Source organism: Symphodus melops (genome assembly GCF_947650265.1).
Source record: "Symphodus melops genome assembly, chromosome: 1".
Lineage (NCBI taxonomy): Eukaryota > Metazoa > Chordata > Actinopteri > Labriformes > Labridae > Symphodus > Symphodus melops.
The window spans coordinates 56,146,877-56,156,876 of record NC_136691.1 but is presented as its reverse complement, the minus strand read 5'-3'; the positions used below and the strand labels follow the sequence as shown (position 1 = coordinate 56,156,876).

General features: G+C 49.7%; 2 protein-coding genes across 3 annotated transcripts in view; both read left to right on the top strand.

The window, feature by feature from the left end:
• Positions 1–1,083, top strand: part of hira (histone cell cycle regulator a) — a 9,820-nt gene extending 8,737 nt beyond the window's left edge. Inside the window, exon 24 of the mRNA XM_079342664.1 lies at positions 1–1,083. This exon is cut by the window's left edge and continues 596 nt beyond it. The gene's annotated coding sequence lies outside the window, so the exon portion shown is untranslated.
• Positions 1,084–2,091: 1,008 nt separating this feature from the next.
• Positions 2,092–9,756, top strand: LOC306840413 (interleukin-6 receptor subunit beta). 2 transcript variants are annotated; one of them, XM_079369673.1, is made up of 15 exons: positions 2,092–2,922; positions 3,599–3,703; positions 4,368–4,479; positions 4,577–4,713; positions 4,835–4,965; positions 5,865–6,018; positions 6,137–6,219; positions 6,300–6,522; positions 6,792–6,974; positions 7,066–7,164; positions 7,666–7,806; positions 7,883–8,008; positions 8,106–8,190; positions 8,462–8,543; positions 8,975–9,756. In XM_079369673.1, exons 1-15 carry the CDS (start codon positions 2,859–2,861, stop codon positions 9,599–9,601), a joined length of 2,352 nt encoding a protein of 783 aa, XP_079225799.1. In that variant the 5' UTR covers positions 2,092–2,858; the 3' UTR covers positions 9,602–9,756. The 2 variants fall into 2 exon arrangements, with proteins under 2 accessions (XP_079225799.1, XP_079225798.1); XM_079369672.1 differs by having other exon boundaries at positions 6,780–6,974.
• Positions 9,757–10,000: the final 244 nt, after the last annotated feature.

Genomic DNA, 10,000 nt, shown 5'->3' with positions numbered 1-10,000 from the left:
GGATAAAAACATTGGCACCTGTAGATCATCGCTACAAATGAAGATGATTGCAGAGCAGAGTGGACTTCTGGGAAATGGAGTCAAGAGTGATGTCAGAAACGTAAGTTATTTACTGTCACTTTGTAGCCGCCGGCGTTGGCGTTTACGGTGGCGTCATAAAGCACTTGAAGCGAGGAAGAAAGCAGAGCTCGTGACCCGTTTGAAATCCTCTCTCTCCGTTGTCTGGGGGGGAAAAAATCTTTCTGAATCTGCGAAGCAGTCGCACACGGCGAGGACTCCGACCTCGCCGTGTGCGATCGAGCCAGTCACATGGTTTCATTTTCTCTCCTGTTTATTCTGTTGACCCTGAACGCATCATCTCTCAGATCCAAATCATGACGCTCTGAACCTTTATCATGTCCGAGTCGATCCGGCGTGCACGCTCCCGGAACTCTTCACCCCTCCGGTCTGCACGCCGTTTCTGTTTTTTTTTTTACAGTCAGCACGTCCAAACTGGTTTCCTGTACATACGACCAGCTGCTTCCCACTTCCTGTCCTCGGCTGTCTCACACTTCAGCTTTTTGTCCTCATGAAATCTGAATGGATCGGCCGGTGCGTTGACGGGATCATGTGAACGCACCGCGTTGGACGTTGATCCGTTTGTAAATACTCTCACGCTCAGAGTTCCCGGGGCGAAAACCACTGCCACGTCTTCTGTCGGACATCCATCAACGCCACCGGAGCCTAAAAGGGTCAAATTGAACTTGGACAGGAAGTTCTTCTTCCTCGCTCTGCTGATGCACAGAGTGCGTTAGCTTAGCGAGCTGCTGCTGCACGCCGTGGCGAGCAGAGCGACACACGAGTCCCGGTGGAGGAGCTGCTCCCTCGCTCTTTACGGATCATGTACAGCGTTTCTCTCCTCTGTTTATTTGCTGTTTCGTCATTTTTAAATGTTTGTACGAGGCAAAAAGTTTTGTTTCTTTTTTTTTTTTTTTTTTTTTTTTTTTCTATAAGAAAAAACAGAAAACGCAGAGATGAGATGAAATTTTGCTTTTGAAGAAAGAAAGTAAAAAAGAATAAAAAATAAATGTTGGAAACGTTGAATGTTTCTTTGTTTTGTCGTCATGACAGAAGATCACTGAATGAAACTTTTTCAATAACACAGAACAGCTCGTTACAGTTCAGCTGGCTAAACACTGAAGCTTCCACCACGTCAGGTCAAAGACGGGTCATTTTTATCTCCCTCTGAAGTCGTGTGTTTCTGTGTCCTGAGCGTTCAGAGCTGGTGAACGCTCGATGTCGACACAGTTATGTCGACATGAGAAGGTTTGAGGAAGGCGTTCACTCTTAGCTGATAAGGTCGCCGTGTTTGTTTCTCAGGCTGGGCAGAGAGAGTTCCTCTTTTTGTCTTTGGACTGGTTCCCATTTAAGCATCATCTAAAGTCCTTCATGAACCCTGATACATCCAGAACTCCCCCCCCCCCCCCTCTCACACAGGTCAGCATGTGGTGGACACTGTAGCTTCAGTGTTTAGCCAGCTCTGCATGTGGTGGACACTGTAGCTTCAGTGTTTAGCCAGCTCTGCATGTGGTGGACGCTGTAGCTTCAGAGTTTAGCCAGCTCTGCACGTGGTGGACACTGTAGCTTCAGTGTTTAGCCAGCTCTGCATGTAGAGACACTGTAGCTTCAGTGTTTAGCCAGCTCTGCATGTGGTGGACGCTGTAGCTTCAGTGTTTAGCCAGCTCTGCATGTGGTGGACACTGTAGCTTCAGTGTTTAGCCAGCTCTGCATGTGGTGGACACTGTAGCTTCAGTGTTTAGCCAGCTCTGCATGTGGTGGACGCTGTAGCTTCAGTGTTTAGCCAGCTCTGCACGTGGTGGACACTGTAGCTTCAGAGTTTAGCCAGCTCTGCATGTGGTGGACGCTGTAGCTTCAGTGTTTAGCCAGCTCTGCATGTGGTGGACACTGTAGCTTCAGTGTTTAGCCAGCTCTGCACGTGGTGGACGCTGTAGCTTCAGTGTTTAGCCAGCTCTGCATGTGGTGGACACTGTAGCTTCAGTGTTTAGCCAGCTCTGCATGTGGTGGACACTGTAGCTTCAGTGTTTAGCCAGCTCTGCATGTGGTGGACACTGTAGCTTCAGTGTTTAGCCAGCTCTGCATGTGGTGGACACTGTAGCTTCAGTGTTTAGCCAGCTCTGCATGGGTCTGTAAAGCTTTCTGCGTTCTAACCTCTCTCCATGTTTCATCTCCAACATTGATCCTAGTTTGAGCAGCTTTCTGCTGCTGGAGCTTATTAGAAACATGCAGAGGCTTTTTAGCTCGGGTACAATCACTTCTATCTGAAGCAGTTCCACTGCCCGCTTCCATCGCTGCAACACCTGTTCACCTGATAACTGCTCTCATATCTGGCAAACCCAGGGGCGTCCAAAACGCCCTTCAAAGAAGTTTACAGCCTGGTTGAAAAAAACAAATGTCTGGATTGTGATAAATTGTGGACTAAAGTTTCATGAGGATTGTGGATCTGGTCACAGTTTGGGGGAGAAACCTGTCTGTGGGTTCGTGGTCTCGGGTTTCTGTTGCGGCGTGGCGGGTTCATGTAGACCTTCAGGAAATGAATGTGAGGCTGACATGAAGCAATTTCCTCCTCACAGCGACCTCAGCTGCTTATCTTCGGTTTCCTCATCACTTCGACTGAACCAGAGGGGAACATCACATCTTCACCGAGCGTCACACGGTCTGAAGCTCATCAGAGGGAGACATGGACGGACACCTGAACGCATCTTTGTGTGAATGAATCCGGATGGACGGACACCTGAACGCATCTTTGTGTGAATGAATCCGGATGGACGGACACCTGAACGCATCTTTGTGTGGTTAAGATGGAGCGTGTGTCCCTCTCTGCTCTCTGCACAGCCACCAGCCTCCTCTGCGTCTTTTCTTTCGGTGAGTCATGAATATTTAACGACTTGATTCTTGCATTAAAACGTCTGGAAGCTGACCTGAAGTTTCGTCTACGGAAGCCCAAAGAGGACGTTCATCAACGTGTTTTATCGCTCTCTGTTTTAAACGTATTTATCTCACAGTGACGACAGCGGTCATTTTTATGAGATCTCAAGAAAAACAGATGTTATCAAAATGTGAATCAGCTCGAGCTGCCACATGTTGCACGCGCACGCAGCTCAGAGGTAAACAGGTGAAGGTGTAGGGTCACGTGGTGACGATGCTGGTTTGAATCCCCGGGTTTAAAATGCTCCTCCTCTGACATCTGGAATTACAAATGTGGGATTTTCCCCGACTGCCTATTTTATATTCTCATATATATATATATATATATATATATATATATATATATATATATATCAGTAAGGTCCTTTACCTGCTTTTGTAAAGTGTCTCGAGATAACACCTGTTATGAATTGACGCTATATACATATTGATTGATTGATTGATTGATTGATATATAATATATATATTATGTTTTACGTTGTTTTTTTGAAAGAAAACCTTGAAGTCGTGACGTTACATTTGGGTGATTCACGTGTGTGTGTGTGTGTGTGTGTGTGTGTGTGTGTGTGTGTGTGTGTGTGTGTGTGTGTGTGTGTGTGTGTGTGTGTCACAGAAGTGACAGTGAAGAGCAGCGATCTGAAGCTGTGTAAAAAGCACAATCTATCCTGTGTGACCGACTGCAAAGACTGCGACCCGCGGCCGCCTGCGTCCATCCAGAGTGAGTTCAAACAAACACACATTTAGTCAATGTTGAGCAGTTTAAATCTGCTGCTTGTCAACAGGCAGGGCAGGCGACTGCTTGGGGCCCCCAGACCAGTAGGCGGCCCCTGAGTGCTCACAATCCTAAAGCAGTGTCCATGAAATATACCATTTTTGCATCGACAGTCGGAAAAATCCTGGAAATTCTGTTTATTTGAGCATGAAAAACAATTTCGTTTTCAAATTCTTCAACACTCTTATTGACCAGTGAGACGTTCCACTTTGTTTTTAATTGCATCGACAGTAGGAAACCTCCCGAATGGGCCCCATCTGACAGCGGGTCACTTCCATGGCCCTGCTGTGTAAACTAACCAAAGTCTGTTAAAAGTAAAATGAGGAATTACAGGCCGACATCTTTAAGATGTCGAAAAAATAAAGAAACGGGGAAGAAGATGCACGCTGGGGTCAGGGGCCCCCTACATGAGGCCCCCCAAGACTCTAAAAGGAGCTGCTGCCCGGACCCCCTCAGCTGGCTCCCTGGTACCCTGCTGAAGGTTGGGGGCGGGTGCAGGGTCACTGTATGAGAAGTTTGCGGCACGTTTGAGCCTGAAGCTGAAATCAGGCTGATGTGATGTCAGGATTTTGCTGACGCTAAAGTTCGTCCTGTCGTTGATTTCCTGCAGAGACCCTGAACGTTTCCTGTTTCTATTATCGGAAGGACCGCACGCTGACGTGCGAGTGGGGCGAGGAGTCGGACAGCCACGCGGAGCCTGAGGTTTCTGTCATCATCAGCAGGTAAACACGGGAGACGACCTCCGGATGATTCTGACGTGAAGAAGAAGAAGAAACATGTTTGTTTATTTCTTTTATTTTTTTATTTTTTTTGACGTAGAAAAATGCGAATCGTGTCATGTCGGGCTCTGTTCAACCCGTCAGCCATGACCTTTAATGTAACAGCCAGGATCAAGAACTACATGATGGAGAGTGAGATCTGGACCCAACCTCACACTGTGACTCTGAAAACAGCAGGTAGACATTCCAGTCTCAGTCTACGAGTCCTTACTCGAGTCCTTCATTTCAGTTCTTCGTTCATACGTCTTCTTGCCTCCTTGTGTCCTTGTCTCCTTGTGTCCTTGTCTCCTCTCCTCAGGCAGAACCGTCCAGCCTGTTTTAACGGCGCTCAGCTCCACCGAGGACTCCGTTGTTGTGTCTTGGAGTTGCGACAGAAACTGCGTCTGTCAGCTTCGCTACAAAGTCGACAACACGCACACATGGACCGAGGTCAGCGCCGCTCAAACATCCTGTTTAAAGGAGCAGTCTGTAGCTCCGCCCCCTAGTGTTTAAAATGAGTACTGCAGTCTAAACTCTAATCATCACAGAGAGCTGGCTCCGCCCCCTCCTCTCACACAGCTCTGCATGTGGTGGACACTGTAGCTTCAGTGTTTCGCCAGCTCTGCATGTGGTGGACACTGTAGCTTCAGTGTTTAGCCAGCTCTGCATGTGGTGGACACTGTAGCTTCAGTGTTTAGCCAGCTCTGCATGTGGTGGACACTGTAGCTTCAGTGTTTAGCCAGCTCTGCATGTGGTGGACACTGTAGCTTCAGTGTTTAGCCAGCTCTGCATGTGGTGGACACTGTAGCTTCAGTGTTTAGCCAGCTCTGCATGTGGTGGACACTGTAGCTTCAGTGTTTAGCCAGCTCTGCATGTGGTGGACACTGTAGCTTCAGTGTTTAGCCAGCTCTGCATGTGGTGGACACTGTAGCTTCAGTGTTTAGCCAGCTCTGCATGTGGTGGACACTGTAGCTTCAGTGTTTAGCCAGCTCTGCATGGGTCTGTAAAGCTTTCTGCGTTCTAACCTCTCTCCATGTTTCATCTCCAACATTGATCCTAGTTTGAGCAGCTTTCTGCTGCTGGAGCTTATTAGAAACATGCAGAGGCTTTTTAGCTCGGGTACAATCACTTCTATCTGAAGCAGTTCCACTGCCCGCTTCCATCGCTGCAACACCTGTTCACCTGATAACTGCTCTCATATCTGGCAAACCCAGGGGCGTCCAAAACGGCCTTTAAAGCCCCGCCTACCTTCTCTGGTCCAATCAAATCCAGAGCATTCAGGAGCAGAATCTAAAGTTAGAAGGAGGACATACTGGCTGCTGCATTGTTCTGTCCTCTTTTGTTTCCAGGCTCCAGATGTGGAGTCTGAACCTCCCACAGTGACTCACAGTCTCACCGAGCTGGAGCCGCTCACCGTCTACAGAGCTGCTGTGCGCTGCAGAGAGGGGTCTGACATGTGGAGTGGGTGGAGCGCTGACGTCACTGCCAGCACACTGGAGAGAGGTGAGAGTTCACTTTAATGAGAAAGGATAGAAGACATGACATGAAGACGGGTACCTGTGAGTGTCAAACTGAAGCAGACACATGTTTAATGCTTTGTCCTCTTGTTTGTGTCCGTCAGCGCCCTCCAGGCCCCCCGACGTTTGTTACCGAGTGGAGAGACGAGACTCTGCTGGATCTGTCCTGCTTCACCTCATGTGGAAGGTTCAAAACTTTATTTGTCTCGACGAGCTACAGAGACCGATAAGGGGACAAGGCAACATTCCCGTCCTGTCTCTCTGCAGGAGCTCGACCTCCATGAAGCCGGCGGTCGCGTCCTCGGGTACCAGGTGAGCTACGAGCCGGCGAGGAATCAGCCTCTGCGGGACGCCGTCGTTCAGAACGTGACAGAGACGACGGCGCTCCTGCTGGTCGAGGCTGGGAACTGCAGCGTGGCAGTCGCGGCCTTCAACGGCGCCGGCTACGGGCCGGCTGCACGCCTCGGCGTGGACACACACGGACAGCAGAGTGAGTGACACGCTGGTCGTGTGTCATGAACGCCTCTTTAAGCGATGCTATCAGCTCTGAGGTTGAGCAAGCTGTCTGGGTGTGACTGCGTGTTTACTGCAGGGGAAAGGAAGCGACGCCGCAGATGTTCAGATTAAACTGATTACAACACAAAATGTTTCCTTCTCAGAAAAACAACAACAGGGTGAAACACGGCGTTAAGTTTATACTGCTCATGTCCGTCTTTCATAACGCTGCTGTTTGGTTTGTTTTTGCAGCGCTCTCTTCAGTCAGACACCTGTGGGCTTCTAGTTCTTCTACAGGCCTTCTGGTCCAATGGGAGCCCCCCGCAGACCCCGCTCCTTCTGTCCCGTCTGTCAGTCATTATGCTGTTCAGTGGCGCTCAGAGACTCGACCGTCCCCCAGCCGCTGGACCACCGTGGACGGCGTCTCCACATCTGCACTTCTACCAGGTAAAATCAGCCCCTCTTCTGGCTCGTCTCTGTCAAAGGTCTGATCCAGATGTTTAACAGCGTATGAAGTGACGTGTGCGTGTGTTTGCAGATGTGGATCCCGAGGAGTCGTACCTGATCACCGTGTTTCCTGTCTACGAGCAGCAGTGTGGACTCCCTCAGTCGCTGCCTGCCAGTCTGCAGCAGGGAGGTAAACAAAACCATGTCTGACTGCAGAACGAGTCGAGTCCGCAACTCTCTGACAATGCAACAATAAGAGTGTGTTAAAGGTCACATGACACCTCTCAGTCTCAGAGCTCCTCTTCAACATGTGTGTGAAGTGTGTTGTTGTAAATCCACTCTGATCCTGTATTTGATCATGTCTATAAACCCCTCTATTTCAGCCCTGCTCAGAACAGGCTGTTTCTGTGTCTGTAGCTTTAAATATGTAAATGAGCTGTGTCTGACCACGCCCCCTCTCTGGAAGGGCTCGGGTGTACTCGCTGCTTTCTGGCTCCATGTCCTATTGTTTACGGTGAGAAGGCAGACTCAGAGGGCAGAACAAACACCTAGCTGTGGGAGTGTCACCCACCTGGGGGAGGGGCTACTGCCCTTTGTGATGTCATGAAGGGGAGGGGCTACTGCCCTTTGTGATGTCATAAAGGGAACATCTCCAAACGGCCTGTTTGAGCACACAGTTTGTTTTTTTCAGCTCTGAGTGAGGCGGTGAAGCTGAGGGTAGCGGGCGTTACCAAGACAACAGTGACAGTTGTGTGGGAGTGGCAACGGACCTCTGGACCAATCAGAGTGGATGCATACAGTGCGGTGCTGCGGACGGAGTCAGAGGGACACAGTATGTTGACTCGGGTTATTCTGCTGTTTGTGTGATCGTCTGTTTGTGATGAATAAACCTCCATGAATCTCTGCAGCTGTGTCTCTGTGGCCCGACCAACGGCAGCACTCCTTCCTCAACCTCCAACCCAACACAGACTACTCTCTTCTCCTATTGGCCGACGGCGCCCCCAGAAGCACCAGCACCGTGACGACAGACTTCGGTGCCTTTACAGATTCTCACGAGTTAAAAAAAAGTTTCACCCAGTCGTCCAATGAAATCGCTCCGATCATTTGTTATGTTTTGTTTTTCTCGTTCAGATAAAGTCCCCGTGGTTGCCACGGCGACTCCTCTGATGCTGCTCGCCGTTACTGTGCTCATCATCTACATCCTGACCAGGACTGTGTGAGTCCACACACACACACACACACACACACACACACACACACACACACACACACACACACACACACACACACACACACACACACACACACACACACACACACACACACACACACACACACACACACACACACACACACACACAAAGTCATGAGTGCAAAATGAGAAGTTTTGGTGTTTGAACCAAACGACTTAAAGGAGGACTCTGCCCCCTAGTGTTTAAAACGGGTACTGCATCTTTCTGCCTTTTTAAAACCTGTTTCCTGTCCAGGTACAAGACGTACTTCTTCCCGCCCATCTCAAGTCCTCGTGGCAGCTCAACAGGCCAGTGGCTGATGGACCCGAACCTCCAGGTGACCTGAGCTTTTTTTTTTTTTTCCTCCAGGTCAAACGTAGATTTAGATCTTATTAAGACAGGATATGATGCAACACGCAGCAGAGCTCACCCGTCCAATCAGGTTCAGCGATTGGCATACTGAATGCATAAGACGTGACTGTTACCCGATGCAAATGTTACATGATGCCATATCGTAGTCCCAGGATGAGCCTGCAGAGGGCGCTAAAGTTTGTTCTGCTAATCACGCCGTAGTTCCCCGAGAATCTCAGCAGGCGGCTCCAAGCCTCGACGCAAGCTCTCGGCTTTCTTACCTGCCGTAGCCCTGCAGCGTTCGGTCCCCTAAGTGGGCCCGTGGGGGTCCTGAAATCAGGATTCGTACTGACGCCGGTATCAGAGGCTTTAGCGTTTACGTTTTATTTTCATCCTGTCCGTCGTTGTGTTTGACAGAAACATGCAGAGAGAAACATCCTGCACATAGACGACTTCCTGGTGACGGATGTACTCGGACAGAAGAGTTTCATCGCCGTCACTCCAAACCGCGAGCCGTCAGCGGAGGAGGGGCTTCATGACGACGCCCCCCTGATGTCCATCAGCCAGCTCTTCATCAAAATGGACCCCGAGTACGTCTCTGACGCTCCAGTGTTCACAGAGCCTCTGCTGGCGTCTCTCCACACCTCCTATCATCCTGTCTACACTGTGAGCTGCGCCTATACTGACCCGGACCCGGACCCGGACCAGGACCCGGACCAGGACGTTTTTATATCCGAGGAGAACCACGAGGCCGACGTAGCTCGTCCTGCTAACAGCTGCTTTCCTGAAGAAGAAGAAGAGAGCAGACGAGAGTTTGAGACGTCCCATCACGGAGAGACGCTTGTTAAACGCTCGCTTCGGGAACTCGTGGCGAACACGAGCGGCGTGCGTGCTCACCAGACGAGCTGCAGGCCGGCGTGCGCGGTCAACTCGTCTCCCCTTCAGGGGAACCGTGATGTTGAAACCAACTGTCCAGCTCTGATCTGTGACAACGATTACATCGCAAACAGCTGCTTGCCTGCAAAAACGACAGAAGAAGAGTGAACGCAGGCAGCACGCCAGCGCCCCCCTGTGGCTGCAGAGTGCACGACACCACGTGCACAGTGTGCGTTCACATCCTGATGTTGAGGCTCGTTTAGCTTTCATAAACAGACTTCTTTCAGGTTCCCCTCTCTGCTTCACCTGCAGGTCACATGACTGTAAACTTCAAATTTATTATTGACACATTTATTGTGATTCACTTTTCAAACTCTTGAAAAAAGATTTTTAATGACGGCAAGATGGCCGCTCGACTGAACGTGCATGTTGTGATATAAACAGCGCCCTCTGCTGGTGTAACACAATGAAACGACTGGTGAATAAATCGAGTCGTATCTCTAATAAATTAGCTGATAAGTCATAAATCGATCCGGCTCTAAAACATTTTTAAAAAATCAAATTTTC

What these genes read in the sequence shown, in the direction of transcription:
- LOC306840413 (XM_079369672.1), top strand. Translation starts at nt 2,859, where the DNA reads ATGGAGCGTGTGTCCCTCTCTGCTCTCTGCACAGCCACCAGCCTCCTC. An exon ending in GGACACACACGGACAGCAGA is followed by an intron (nt 6,523 to 6,779) that starts GTGAGTGACACG and finishes TTGTTTTTGCAG; the next exon opens with CGCTCTCTTCAGTCAGACAC. An exon ending in TGCCAGTCTGCAGCAGGGAG is followed by an intron (nt 7,165 to 7,665) that starts GTAAACAAAACC and finishes TGTTTTTTTCAG; the next exon opens with CTCTGAGTGAGGCGGTGAAG.